Genomic DNA, 13,935 nt, shown 5'->3' on the forward strand with positions numbered 1-13,935 from the left:
AGGCAGAGGGCAAAGCATTCAAACATTCCCATTGGCTGTGGTCACTGACCTCTATACAGTCATTGGCTGTCGCGGCTGGTCGCCGAACCGCGTCATAGAAAGTTGAAAGGATTTCACTTTCAAACTGTCACTCTTGTCTCGCGAATCGCCTCTAGTCTCCAGAATTGCTTTTGTCGCGTGACTCAATACAAAGTCAACTACTTCCGTCGCTCGCCTCGCTCATGTCGCAGTAGGTGTATTTGTGCGGTAATGCACGCAGTTCCACCGATGGAACGCTGTAATTGTCATTGAAAAAATGTAACCACCATAGTACTACAGCACTACGACATTACAGCGGGCCTTTAGTATTACAGCTTGGACGCATGATACAGTAAGTAATGTATTATGTAGACCTCCTTGGCTTGGACGCATGCGTTACAACTTACAACTGGATGCATGCATTACAACTTACAACTTGATGCAGGCATTACAACTTGGCCATTGGCATTCGGATGACAGCAAGTTTATGACAGGGGCCATGTCTTAATGGGTTTAAGTATATGGGTGCGTTTCAGTATGCAACCTTGCGTCCTCCACTTGTGATTGTGGCCTCGTACCAGGAAGAAATACGTTGTGATGACATCACTGACAACAGCATTGTACTTCAATACCTCGCAAAAGCTGAATTGTGAAGTCAGTTTCTCATTTGCAAACTGGATGGTGAATGAAGAATAGTCCCCCAAAAATTGTTCTGGCTAGGCTGACAGTGGGGAAATGTAATTGTTTTCTCCACGGAGGTGGGGCATCAGCAAAATGTGAGACCACAAGCACAAGTGGAGGACGCAAGGTTGCATATTGGAATGCACCCTATATGTGAAAAGGAAGGTGTCCCTCTCATACTTGCAGAGTCTCCTGATGAGGTCCTCTGGCCGCTTGCTGATGCGCTTGGGGAAGTCCACCTTCTCAATGCCGTGCAGAACCATGGTGTAGATCTTTATGGGGTCCGAACCACTGAACGGCGGACTAGAGGCACAAGACAAGACAAGACAAGACAAGACAAGACAAGACAAGACAAGACAAGACAAGACAAGACAAGACAAGACAAGACAAGACAAGACAATAAGAATTAAGAATTCAACACATTGGCCCTGTTGTGGCCCCCCGGTAGGGCCCTCGTTTGCTGACCCCGGTTCGATTCCCGGCCCGGGTCCTTTGCCGACCCCTCCCCGTCTCTCTCCCCATTTGCTTCTTGTCCACCTATCATACTGTCCATAATAAAGTCTAAAAAGACCAAACAACATCTTAAAATATCTAAAAAAGAATTCAACATGTTGGCTGCTTTTAACATGATCACGTAAGAATAAAGGTGTTTCTGTAACTAAAACAACAAAAAAGTAGAAATTCAATATTGTCTAGGCATGAAGGCGGCCCACAGATATTGCAGCTGGAACATGTATAGCACTACCATTAAGATCTTTAAAAGTAGGGCTTTAAACATCCTCACGATAGTGCCCTGGACTGAACTCCCTTCTCAGTAACATCATGTACGTGTAGTTCGTAATACTATATTTATGATAAAAAATATTTTGTGGAACTATTCTCTGGGAATGACTATATTGTCATCTATATTGTCCACAGCGGCAAAATATGAACCCTGTTGCTGAGGCAATACAATTGGACACCCTTGAGTCCAAATCGATGCATGAAAATTGAAAAGGGTAAGGGTTTTTTTACGGACACATGTGCCGAACTTAAGATGATACATCAGGTGTCAGGGAGTAAATTGTGTGTGTGTGTGTGTGTGTGTGTGTGTGTGTGTGTGTGTGTGTGTGTGTGTGTGTGTGTGTGTGTGTGTGTGTGAGTGAGTGTGTGAGTGAGTGAGTGTGTGTGTGTGTGTGAGTGAGTGAGTGAGTGAGTGAGTGAGTGTGAGTGAGTGAGTGAGTGAGTGAGTGAGTGAGAGAGAGAGAGAGAGAGAGAGAGAGAGAGAGAGAGAGAGAGAGAGAGAGAGAGAGAGAGAGAGAGAGAGAGAGAGAGAGAGAGAGAGAGAGAGAGAGAGAGAGAGCCAGAGCCAAGTGTTCTATGTGTGGTGCTGAAGTGCTTATTGAGCCACAGTGAAGAGGGCTCACTGTCTGCTGTCACACCTCCAACACTAATCTGTTCTGCTCACAGCTGCCTCTACACTCTTCAAAACACACACACACACACACACACACACACACACACACACACACACACACACACACACACACACACACACACACACACACACACACACACACACACACACACACACACACACCAATATATATATTTGTGAGGCCCTCCCATTGACTTCCATTCATATTAACCCTACCAATGGCTAAAGAATGCTAAACTGTGCCCAGACCAAAACAACCCCTAACCTTAATCTGTCAGTGAGGAAATATTTTCTTTTTACACTTTAGCTTTTAACAGTAGCAACACAACTACCCAGAAAAAAACACTGCTAGATCTATGGGGGCCACAATTTGGTACCATTGAGAGGATTTCCCTACCTTAGCAGGGACACCTGGTCCCCCACAATGGTTGCTAGGTGCGCACGCGCACGCACGCGAGGCACAGCAAAGAACAGAACAGCACATAACATTATCCCCCAACTCCCATTCAGATCCTGCAGGTGTCTCTGTGTGCCATTAGGTTTATTTATTATATTGAGTATCTGAGCCCATAAAAGGCTGATACAATGCCCTCATCCTGATTTGTGTTGGCAGTTGTCTGCTCAGCTAACGGACGTCACGCTTGTGGAAAACACTAGAATGATTAGTGCAGTTACTGTGGCGGACTGAAGTGTTCTGGGGCATTTTTAGAGCTAGCGTGGACACATTGTTTTTTTTTGTTAACATATTCTTTGGGCTTTTATGCCTTTATTTAGGATAGGACAGTGTGTGAGTGTGACAGGAAATGATTGGGAGAGAGAGAGTGGAAGGATCGGCAAAGGAGCTCGGACCAGAACTGAACCCGGGATGCTGATATAATGGTATGGCTGTGGTGTATTGCACACACGTGGACACAACTGGAAGGACACGAAGGCGGATATGCAAGATAACACTAAACGTGGTTTATTTGATAACCATAGCCACTGTACACATTGTGCTTCCCCTAACACAGCAGGTGCAGGAGAGAGGGAGCGTAGTGGCGCAGTACCTTTTGTGCCCCAGGGAACAGCCAATAAGCAATCATTATTCACCAGTACCAAAATAAAAGTAATTTCACCAATATAAAATAATATTCTTGTGTGTTGGAACACCACAATGGCGTTTAAGCTCTTTGAGCCACCGCACCCCCAGGACATAGGAGTTTTTGATTCAAGCTGGAATGCACCATGTTGTATTGCAGCTCCAAACTGTTTTTGGCATGGTGTCGAAATACTGTACTTGTGTACTTGAACTTGTGTGTATATGTAACTAAATATTGTGTAATACTGTATGATGTACATGATTTTCAGCTGTCCCATAGCCAGGCCGTGCCCTCCTAGTGACGCAACACCTTCAGCGTTGCTACTAGTCAAGTCAAGAGCAATGCAAGTACTTTCTGAGCTCCCGAAAAATCGTGAACTCCTCCCACTTTCGGGAAACAAACAACCATTAGCAAACCAATGCGGTTTGGGAATTGTTAATTCTTATGCTCTTGGTCAGACCGAGTCTCGAAGAGATTTGAAAGTCGACGATAATCGGCATGCCGTTTAAATATTTACAAAAATGTAACTATAAATAAATAACACAGGATGTGACCTCCCCCCCACCCCACCTCTCTCAAACACACACACACACAAACACACACACACACACACACACACGCACACGCACACACACACACACACACACACGCACACGCACACGCACACACACACACACACACACACACACACACACACACACACAAATGACATCTCTAGGCCTCCAACCACAACAATGTCTTAAAATGCGTCATTACTTAGATTAGTTTTGCAAACTTTCCCTTAGGCAGGAGGAGGGGGATGGCCCAAAACCTCTTTGGAAAAAGGTCACTTGTGTTTCAGGAATTAAAATAAAATAAGTAATAAGTAAAGACATGATACAAATAAGTCCAAAGACAGTGACAGGTGAGATGCAAGTAGTGATGTCATAATGATTCCCATGGCAGAATGACAGCTACAGGATCTAGATGGTTGACGTGATGTCATAGTGGTTCCCATGGAAGAGTAGGCCTATAACAGAATCTTGTACTAGAATGAGCATTTTGTCAAGTTGAAACTCAGGACAGCACATGGATTGATTCATTTAGATGATGATCATCAAAGACATTTTTTTCAGTGGTGAGAATCTACGGTACAAAGGTAGGCCTAACTTTTTTTCAAAATAAAGCCCAGCTTTTAAGTACAACTATCGCGAGCAGGAAATGTAGCAATACATAACAGCGTCAAGTTGCTTATAGTCAAGTTGCTTGCTACAGAATATTCAAAAAAGTCTTGAGGGGTCCTAATGTTGTATCAGGGTGGCCTTGGAATGAGGAAAGAGAAAGGCCTAACCTAATAATTAGGGGACACTCATTCTGTAGACAAGACTCATATTAATTAATTCAAGTCTGTAACTAAACCAAGCTTGTAGACCATTTCAATAGATGCTGCAAGATATGAATGCAGCCTCTTGATACAGCACATCAATTTGTTAGCCTAACTTTACAGTTTTTCTCGATTGGTTTGGCTAATTTCTTGAAACTGAGATGACATTCCTATAACCATTGGGTCATTTGCCCAAACATTCTTACACTTCTGCACAACAGTTCAGATAACTAGCAAAATGTCATATACCTCCCAAAACACCTCATTCTTGCATCAGCACTAAACCGTCTCACATATAAATAGTCAGTACCATCAAAATGGCATAGATCCTTCTCAATTGCTTTAGCTCATTTGCATTCATTTAGTCCTTCTGTCAAAATAAACTGGATGTTTCAGCATAACTACATGGATCCTCATCACTTGCTCATATCACCCCCAAAACAGTTTACCCATGTGTCAAAACTAAATTTCTTCCCCACATATATCATCAGTACCCCCAAAATACATTGTGTCCCTTTGTCATTGTGTAAGCAATGCCAGTCAAAATGGTTAGGTGTTTTACCTACGTTCAGCTAACAGATTTCGACTATGTATAAAAATGAAAAAGTGAGTGAAACCATTGACGTTTTACAACACAGACAATTTACCAAGGACATTTATCAGTAACTTTCTTTACTGTAAATTCATATGCAGAAAGTAATGCCCATATATCACAGGTTTCTCATGGGTTTGGCTCATATCTCAAAACAGAGATAACATTCTCAAAATAACATGGACAAATGCCAAAGCAACTAGCAATTGTTCAAAACAGAATGTTGTTTGAAAAAATGTCAAGAAATTAGCCAAATTACAGAGGAAACTGTAGTATACACGGTTGTAAAATTATTTTCTACTAACTAGTAAAGTTACAATACCATCTGACCTGTTGAACACTGTCATGAAATTCTTAAAATATGGTGTCCTTGACTGTTTTGGGGATTGTGTAGACCACTTTGCATATGATGATTTACACAATGAAATAATGCTGACATGTTTTGGAGAGGGCAACCATTACACTGAGAATTGTCTCATTCGTTTAGATAAGCAAGGTCAATTTATTTGGAAAATGTGCTAAATGTATGCTGAATGTGTCAACTGAAGAGTATTTGTACATAGCCATCTGCAGAGATGTACTAAACATTTGAGAAATGTACAAAGCATTTGATATCTGATGAAAGCAATGAAAAATGCCATTCTATTTTGGGAAATTGCAAGTTGGTTTGGGGATTTTTCCGTGTTGTTTTGAGAATGTCATCTCAGTTTCGAGAAATTAGCCAAACCAATCGAGAAAAACTGTAAACTGTAGAATAACTAACTACCATGTGGAGGAATTGCCAGGTTGGTCCATAAATACTGGTTGAGATGAATTCTATAACTCAATAATGGTTCCCATGACAGAACAGCAGCTACAGAATGTAGATGGTTGACGTGATGTCATAGTGGTTCCCATGGAAGAGTAGGATTCTTGTACTAGAATGATCATTTTGTCAAGTTGATACTCAGGACAGCACATGAGTTGATTCATTTAGATGTTGATCATTATGTAAAGGACATTTTGTTTCAGTGGTGAGACTCTACAAAGGTATTCAAAAAATATATAATATAGCCTAAAGTACTACTATTGTGAGCAGGAAATGTAGAGTCAAGTTGCTTATAACTTATATATATATATATATATATATATATATCCAAATACAGTAACCTCCCAAAATCCAAGCAGGCCATGAACAAGAAACAGCGTGACCGCATGGCCAGGAAACGTCAACTGCTTGACTGTAGTAAGGCAAGTCGTGGCCCTGCACAGGAACAGCCGAGAGCAGCCATCACCAACACAGTCAACCCAGTGGGCCTTCGTCAGCAGTACCCGACTGACAGCGGTGAAGGGACCCCAACAAGACGGTTTGTGATGTTCACACTGTGTCGCTGCTGTGCTAAACGGCTTCTTAAGAGAGGCAGCACAATACAGAGAGAAGAGGAGAGGCTGAGGGAACTCAGACTACTGGTGGAGGAGAAGAACGTGATGGAGCTGCAGAGAAGGCTAGACCAGGCTGCAAGGAAAAATGAGAGCAGACAGAGAGAGGAATTGCTGCAAGAGGAAGTGCAGGACAAATGTGATGCTCAGCTGAGCTGGGGGCTGACAAAGCAAGGGATGAAGAACGAATTCAAGAGGCTCAAAAAGCTGGAGAAGAGTCTTTCTCTCCAGATTCACAGACTGCAACAGAGGGAGGGCATGCCTGCACCATGGACCATCAACAGCACTGATGATGATAATGATGAGAGAGCGGAGGAGGAATTGGTAAGGCTGATAAAAGAACAGCAACAAAAATCTAACACGAAGACAAATGAGTGCACAGAAACAAGCATCAGGTAGAAATTAAAAAAAGCTAGAATGATCATTGTGTCAAGTTGATACTCAGGACAACACATGAGTTGATTCATTTAGATGTTGATCATTATGTAAAGGACATTTTGTTTCAGTGGTGAGACTCTACAAAGGTATGAAATACATGAAGAAATACATGACAGTGTCAACTTGCTTATAAGATTTAGATTTGTAAAGAAAACCTGTGAAGTTCTCTCTGCCAGGGGGACCTGGTCACATTTATTACATTTCTGAGAAAACAAATGCCTGAATACTTAACCATACTTTTTGCATCATTTGTTTTCCTTGTCCACAATGTATGACTGAACTGATGAACTGATGAATGTGTGTTACAGACCGAATCTATGGAAGGTCGGGTACAATCAGCACGCCGGGCTGACACCCACCCCTTTAGCCAAATCCTGTCTGATGGTACACAGGATAATGACCGCACTTTCAGGTATGTCCTTCTTGTGACACACACATCATTATAACGTGCATGTTTTGAACCCATTTAATGACCTTCCTTATATTATTTTTCATGGCATGATCTTTTCTTCACAAATTACAGTGTTGCGAGTCCACGTACCTCCAAAGGCAGAAAGGGTGGTCAGTCAGGCCGTGCACGTGCCTATTCCGAAATCCCGAAGGCACCAGAATACAGTAACCTCCCAAAATCCAAGCAGGCCATGAACAAGAAACAGCGTGACCGCATGGCCAGGAAACGTCAACTGCTTGACTGTAGTAAGGCAAGTCGTGGCCCTGCACAGGAACAGCCGAGAGCAGCCATCACCAACACAGTCAACCCAGTGGGCCTTCCTCAGCAGTACCCGACTGACAGCGGTGAAGGGACCCCAACAAGACGGTTTGTGATGTTCACACTGTGTCGCTGCTGTGCTAAACGGCTTCTTAGGAGAGGCAGCACAATACAGAGAGAAGAGGAGAGGCTGAGGGAGCTCAGACTACTGGTGGAGGAGAAGAACGTGATGGAGCTGCAGAGAAGGCTAGACCAGGCTGCAAGGAAAAATGAGAGCAGACAGAGAGAGGAATTGCTGCAAGAGGAAGTGCAGGACAAATGTGATGCTCAGCTGAGCTGGGGGCTGACAAAGCAAGGGATGAAGAACGAATTCAAGAGGCTCAAAAAGCTGGAGAAGAGTCTTTCTCTCCAGATCCACAGACTGCAACAGAGGGAGGGCATGTCTGCACCATGGACCATCAGCAGCACTGATGATGATAATGATGAGAGAGCGGAGGAGGAATTGGTAAGGCTGATCAAAGAACAGCAGCAAAAATCTAACACGAAAACAAATGAGTGCATAGAAACAAGCATCAGGTAGAAATTCAAAAAAGCTAGAATGACCATCAGGACAGCACATGAGTTGATTCATTTAGATGTTGATCATTATGTAAAGGACATTTTGTGCCAGTGGTGAGACTCTACAAAGATGTAGAAATATATGACAGTGTCAACTTGCTTATAAGATTTAGATTTGTAAGGAAAACCTGTGGAGTTCTCTCTGCCAGGGGGTCCTGGTCACATTCATTACATTTCTGAGAAAACAAATGTCTGAATACTTAACCATAGTTTTTGCATCATTTGTTTTCCTTGTCCACAACGTATGACTGAACTGATGAACTGATGAATGTGTTTTACAGACCCAATCTATGGAAGGTCGGGTACAATCAGCACGCCGGGCTGACACCCACCCCTTTAGCCAAATCCTGTCTGATGGTACACAGGATAATGACCGCACTTTCAGGTATGTCCTTCTTGTGACAGACACATCATCCTTACGTGCATGTTTTGAACCCATTTAATGACCTTCCTTATATTATTTTTCATGGCATGATCTTTTCTTTCCGAATTACAGTGTTGCGAGTCCACGTACCTTCAGGAAAGGCAGAAAGGGTGGTCAGTCAGGCCGTGCACGTGCCTATTCCGAAATCCCGAAGGCACCAGAATACAGTAACCTCCCAAAATCCAAGCAGGCCATGAACAAGAAACAGCGTGACCGCATGGCCAGGAAACGTCAACTGCTTGACTGTAGTAAGGCAAGTCGTGGCCCTGCACAGGAACAGCCGAGAGCAGCCATCACCAACACAGTCAACCCAGTGGGCCTTCCTCAGCAGTACCCGACTGACAGCGGTGAAGGGACCCCAACAAGACGGTTTGTGATGTTCACACTGTGTCGCTGCTGTGCTAAACGGCTTCTTAGGAGAGGCAGCACAATACAGAGAGAAGAGGAGAGGCTGAGGGAACTCAGACTACTGGTGGAGGAGAAGAACGTGATGGAGCTGCAGAGAAGGCTAGACCAGGCTGCAAGGAAAAATGAGAGCAGACAGAGAGAGGAATTGCTGCAAGAGGAAGTGCAGGACAAATGTGATGCTCAGCTGAGCTGGGGGCTGACAAAGCAAGGGATGAAGAACGAATTCAAGAGGCTCAAAAAGCTGGAGAAGAGTCTTTCTCTCCAGATTCACAGACTGCAACAGAGGGAGGGCATGCCTGCACCATGGACCATCAACAGCACTGATGATGATAATGATGAGAGAGCGGAGGAGGAATTGGTAAGGCTGATAAAAGAACAGGAACAAAAATCTAACACGAAGACAAATGAGTGCACAGAAACAAGCATCAGGTAGAAATTCAAAAAAGCTAGAATGACCATTGTGTCAAGTTGATACTCAGGACAGCACATGAGTTGATTCATTTAGATGTTGATCATTATGAAGGACATTTTGTTTCAGTGGTGAGACTCTACAAAGGTATTAATACATGTAGAAATACATGACAGTGTCAACTTGCTTATAAGATTTAGATTTGTAAGGAAAACCTGTGGAGTTCTCTCTGCCAGGGGGTCCTGGTCACATTTATTACATTTCTGAGAAAACAAATGTCTGAATACTTAACCATACTTTTTGCATCATTTGTTTTCCTTGTCCACAATGTATGACTGAACTGATGAACTGATGAATGTGTGTTACAGACCGAATCTATAGAAGGTCGGGTACAATCAGCACGCCGGGCTGACACTCACCCCTTTAGACAAATCCTGTCTGATGGTACACAGGATAATGACCGCACTTTCAGGTATGTCCTTCTTGTGACAGACACATCATCATAACGTGCATGTTTTGAACCCATTTAATGACCTTCCTTATATTATTTTTCATGGCATGATCTTTTCTTCACGAATTACAGTGTTGCGAGTCCACCTTCCTCCAAAGGCAGAAAGGGCGGTCAGTCAGGCCGTGCACGTACCTATTCCGAAATCCCGAAGGCACCAGAATACAGTAACCTCCCAAAATCCAAGCAGGCCATGAACAAGAAACAGCGTGACCGCATGGCCAGGAAACGTCAACTGCTTGGCTGTAGTAAGGCAAGTCGTGGCCCTGCACAGGAACAGCCGAGAGCAGCCATCACCAACACAGTCTACCCAGTGGGCCTTCCTCAGCAATACCCGACTGACATCGGTGAAGGGACCCCAACACGCCGGTTTGTCATGTTCAGACTGTGTCGCTGCTGTGCTAAACGGCTTCTTAAGAGAGGCAGCACAAGACAGAGAGAAGAGGAGAGACTGAGGGAGCTCAGACTACTGGTGGAGGAGAAGAACGTGATGGAGCTGCAGAGAAGGCTAGACCAGGCTGCAAGGAAATATGAGAGCAGACAGAGAGAGGAATTGCTGCAAGAGGAAGTGCAGGACAAATGTGATGCTCAGCTGAGCTGGGGGCTGACAAAGCAAGGGATGAAGAAGGAATTTAAGAGGCTCCAAAAGCTGGAGAAGACTCTTTCTCTCCAGATTCACAGACTGCAACAGAGGGAGGGCATGCCTGCACCATGGACCATCAACAGCACTGATGATGATAATGATGAGAGAGCGGAGGAGGAATTAGTAAGGCTGATAAAAGAACAGCAGCAAAAATCTAACACAAAGACAAATGAGTGCACAGAAACAACAGCTGGTCCACACAAGCTTTGCAGCCAAACTATTCAGAGAGAAGAAGAGCAATTGAAAGATGAATGCCCTGATGTAGAGCAAGAGCCACAGAGACAACCCAATGGAGAGAGCACTATGAAACAGCAATTGGAGAATGCAGTGCAGAGGGCAGAAAATAAGCATCAGGTAGAAATTCAAAAAAGCTAGAATGATCATTTTGTCAAGTTGATACTCAGGACAGCACATGAGTTGATTCATTTAGATGTTGATCATTATGTAAATGACATTTTGTTTCAGTGGTGAGACTCTACAAAGGTATTAATACATATAGAAATACATGACAGTGTCAACTTGCTTATAAGATTTAGATTTGTAAGGAAAACCTGTGGAGTTCTCTCTGCCAGGGGGTCCTGGTCACATTTATTACATTTCTGAGAAAACAAATGTCTGAATACTTAACCATACTTTTTGCATCATTTGTTTTCCTTGTCCACAATGTATGACTGAACTGATGAATGTGTGTTACAGACCGAATCTATGGAAGATCAGGTACAATCAGCACGCCGGGCTGACACCCACCCCTTTAGCCAAATCCTCTCATTCTCAGCTCACAAAGATGATGAACAAAATGCCATGAAACAGGGGGAGGCCAGGGAAGACACCACAGAAGACCAAGCAACCCACAACAGCAACAGTCCTTCTGTGGTGCCTATTTGTCCTTCACTGGGTGCTGATGCTGACAACCTATGGCATGACACAAAGGACCAGGGGACCCTGGAAAAAAGTCCCTCTCTGGTGAACCTCTTGGCCTGCTGTTCAGATGCCAGTGGTGGTGAAGACGGAGATGGCAGATCCGAGACCGCCTCATTATCACAGCATGAAACAGCTGATGTGGATTATGAGAACGTGAATGACAAGAGTGTGAGGAGGAGGGTCCTTAAATGGATCAACAGGAAGGCAAAGGACTACCTCAGCAAGAAGATCGAAAAGACATTCAAGAGAGAGGAGGAGGAGGGGGACGAGCTATACACACCATGTAAGATATGGCAAATTCCAATTTTTCATAGTATATATTATAAGTGCTTTAGAGTACCATCATTCAGGTATGTAATGTATTTTATCTATATGAAAAGATCTCATGTATGTATCTTACATTTCACTGTCAACGTAGCTCAATATAAAATTAATAAAATATTCAAACTCCAATGACTATATTTTGTTAAAACAAAACAAAAACAAAGTCCTATACAGTTGCATTCAGGCACTAAATGGCCATATATTGTTTCATCAGGGTACTGTACAAATATTCAGTGGAGATCAGAGAGGGAGCAGGAGAAGAGGAAGGCGTTGTTGAGGGCTGAGGATATGCGGCAGCGCCTAGAGAGTTTCTTGCTGAAATGGGAGGCCAAACGGGCCCAGAAGAGGGCTCAAAGGATGGAGAAAGAGGAGAGCTTTGACAGGGAAACCCAAGACTTGTGGTTCTGTGAGGACCTTCTGTAAAGAGGGATTGTCAGGTTTGTATTCTACTTTGGTTCTTATCAGGGATGTCTTACAGGGTGGTAACGTATGACCGAGCCACCAGGGTCCCATGTGTAGGGGGCCCCACACAGTGAATGATTTGTGTAGATACATGTATATGTCTGGAGGGGTCCATTGGAACGGATTGTACATACGACCCACAATTTGCTGGTATGCCCCTGGTACTAAGAGTTCGTACTAAAATGAGCGATGTTTTACAGTGTAGCTACTTTGAAACAAGTCGATGAGTACTTTATGATCCATCAACTACTACTATTTACTGATTCTACTGTACAAAAAACTAAAACGTTTACTTTTTTTTATTTCAGTGGTGCATTTGGCTTACGCTGGAAGAAGACGAAGAACATTTTGAAGGCAGTGGGGCAAAAAACAACAACTTATCTTTTATTTTATTATTATGATTATTTTTTATTTTTGTCAGGCATTATTTTTGTTGTTATTATTAATAAATATTACATAAATAATTCCTGTGTCTGTAATTCTTGTAATTTGCTAAGTATATATCATTATAAAATTCGGCCAGCTTCTAGGTGGACGGACGGACCAATCAGGATCGCAAGATTTACAGAGATGTTACGTAGTCAAACTTTAAACGTAGTAGAGAAGGGTAAAAATAAGCAAAAAGCTACAGTTGTTTCAGGCAACAATGGCAACTCACTTGTACTCGAGTGCGCACATCAATTCTGAAATTTCAACTGTATTGTTGACTGTGAGTAGTTAAAGTAGCATGTCATTAAAAATGTCGGACCTGATGTGATCAAAAAGAGGACTGACACATCATAAAAGCCTAACAGGACCAGAAAGATTAGCCGTTTTTTTTTCTAATGCACTCACAATATGAACAAAAACAGAACTGAGTCCTTTTGCTGTCGGTTCACTCACAGTGTTTTCACACCTGGTCCCTTTCAGCTGCCTAAGCGAACTCAGACTAGTGACTCAGCATTTTTGCCGCATATGTGAACACTCCAAAGCATATCCAGACCCCTCGGAAGCGAATCGTACCGAGACCTTAGTTGACGTGGTCTTAGTTCGGTTCGCTTATAAGTTCTGACAAGTTACACATGTGACTAGCTGCAATCACTTAAGGAGTGCTCTAGAGGGCCAAGAGTGATAAAATGAAGAGTGACACACCATAAAAGCCTAACAAGACCAACAAGATCAGTGAGTTCTTTATTCAATAAACTCACAATATGAATAAAAACAGAACGGAGTCCTTTTGCTGTCAGTTCACTTTTAGGTCCACTTAAAGAGGACTGAGTTCGGTTCACTTAAAGAGGACTAGTTGTGAAAATGGCCTTAAAGAGGACAGAGTTCAGTTCACTTAAAGGGGACTAGGAGTGAAACTGCCCCTACTTACTGCAATGCTGTATTTATGTGTGAGGTGTCATACAGGAGTTTTTTTCCTTGCCAGAATGATATGCAGCTGATATGCAGCTGTCCTTTTGTGTTGAGGAATTAAAGCCTACCGAACATAATTTAACAAAACGTCAGGAATGTGCTTT

General features: G+C 43.1%; 2 protein-coding genes across 2 annotated transcripts in view; one reads left to right on the forward strand and one right to left on the reverse strand.

Moving 5' to 3' along the window:
• Positions 1 to 13,935, reverse strand: part of LOC134441522 (cGMP-dependent protein kinase 2) — a 46,992-nt gene that overhangs the window by 3,048 nt on the left and 30,009 nt on the right. Inside the window, exon 16 of the mRNA XM_063191873.1 lies at positions 880 to 1,002. Within this exon, the coding sequence (XP_063047943.1) occupies positions 880 to 1,002 (123 nt within the window). The remainder of the gene's footprint in view (positions 1 to 879; positions 1,003 to 13,935) is intronic.
• Positions 6,272 to 12,863, forward strand: LOC134441034 (uncharacterized). The gene is made up of 10 exons (XM_063191230.1): positions 6,272 to 6,893; positions 7,316 to 7,419; positions 7,531 to 8,221; positions 8,616 to 8,719; positions 8,831 to 9,524; positions 9,944 to 10,047; positions 10,159 to 11,080; positions 11,423 to 11,930; positions 12,186 to 12,408; positions 12,742 to 12,863. Exons 1-9 carry the CDS (start codon positions 6,321 to 6,323, stop codon positions 12,392 to 12,394), a joined length of 3,909 nt encoding a protein of 1,302 aa, XP_063047300.1. The 5' UTR covers positions 6,272 to 6,320; the 3' UTR covers positions 12,395 to 12,408; positions 12,742 to 12,863.

Source organism: Engraulis encrasicolus, chromosome 24 (genome assembly GCF_034702125.1).
Source record: "Engraulis encrasicolus isolate BLACKSEA-1 chromosome 24, IST_EnEncr_1.0, whole genome shotgun sequence".
In the NCBI taxonomy this organism is placed as follows: domain Eukaryota; kingdom Metazoa; phylum Chordata; class Actinopteri; order Clupeiformes; family Engraulidae; genus Engraulis; species Engraulis encrasicolus.

Coding starts and splice junctions, on each gene's coding strand:
- LOC134441034 (XM_063191230.1), top strand. CDS start 6,321: ATGAACAAGAAACAGCGTGACCGCATGGCCAGGAAACGTCAACTGCTT. Junction 8,720..8,830: donor GATAATGACCGCACTTTCAG/GTATGTCCTTCT, acceptor TCCGAATTACAG/TGTTGCGAGTCCACGTACCT. Junction 11,931..12,185: donor GGACGAGCTATACACACCAT/GTAAGATATGGC, acceptor TTGTTTCATCAG/GGTACTGTACAAATATTCAG.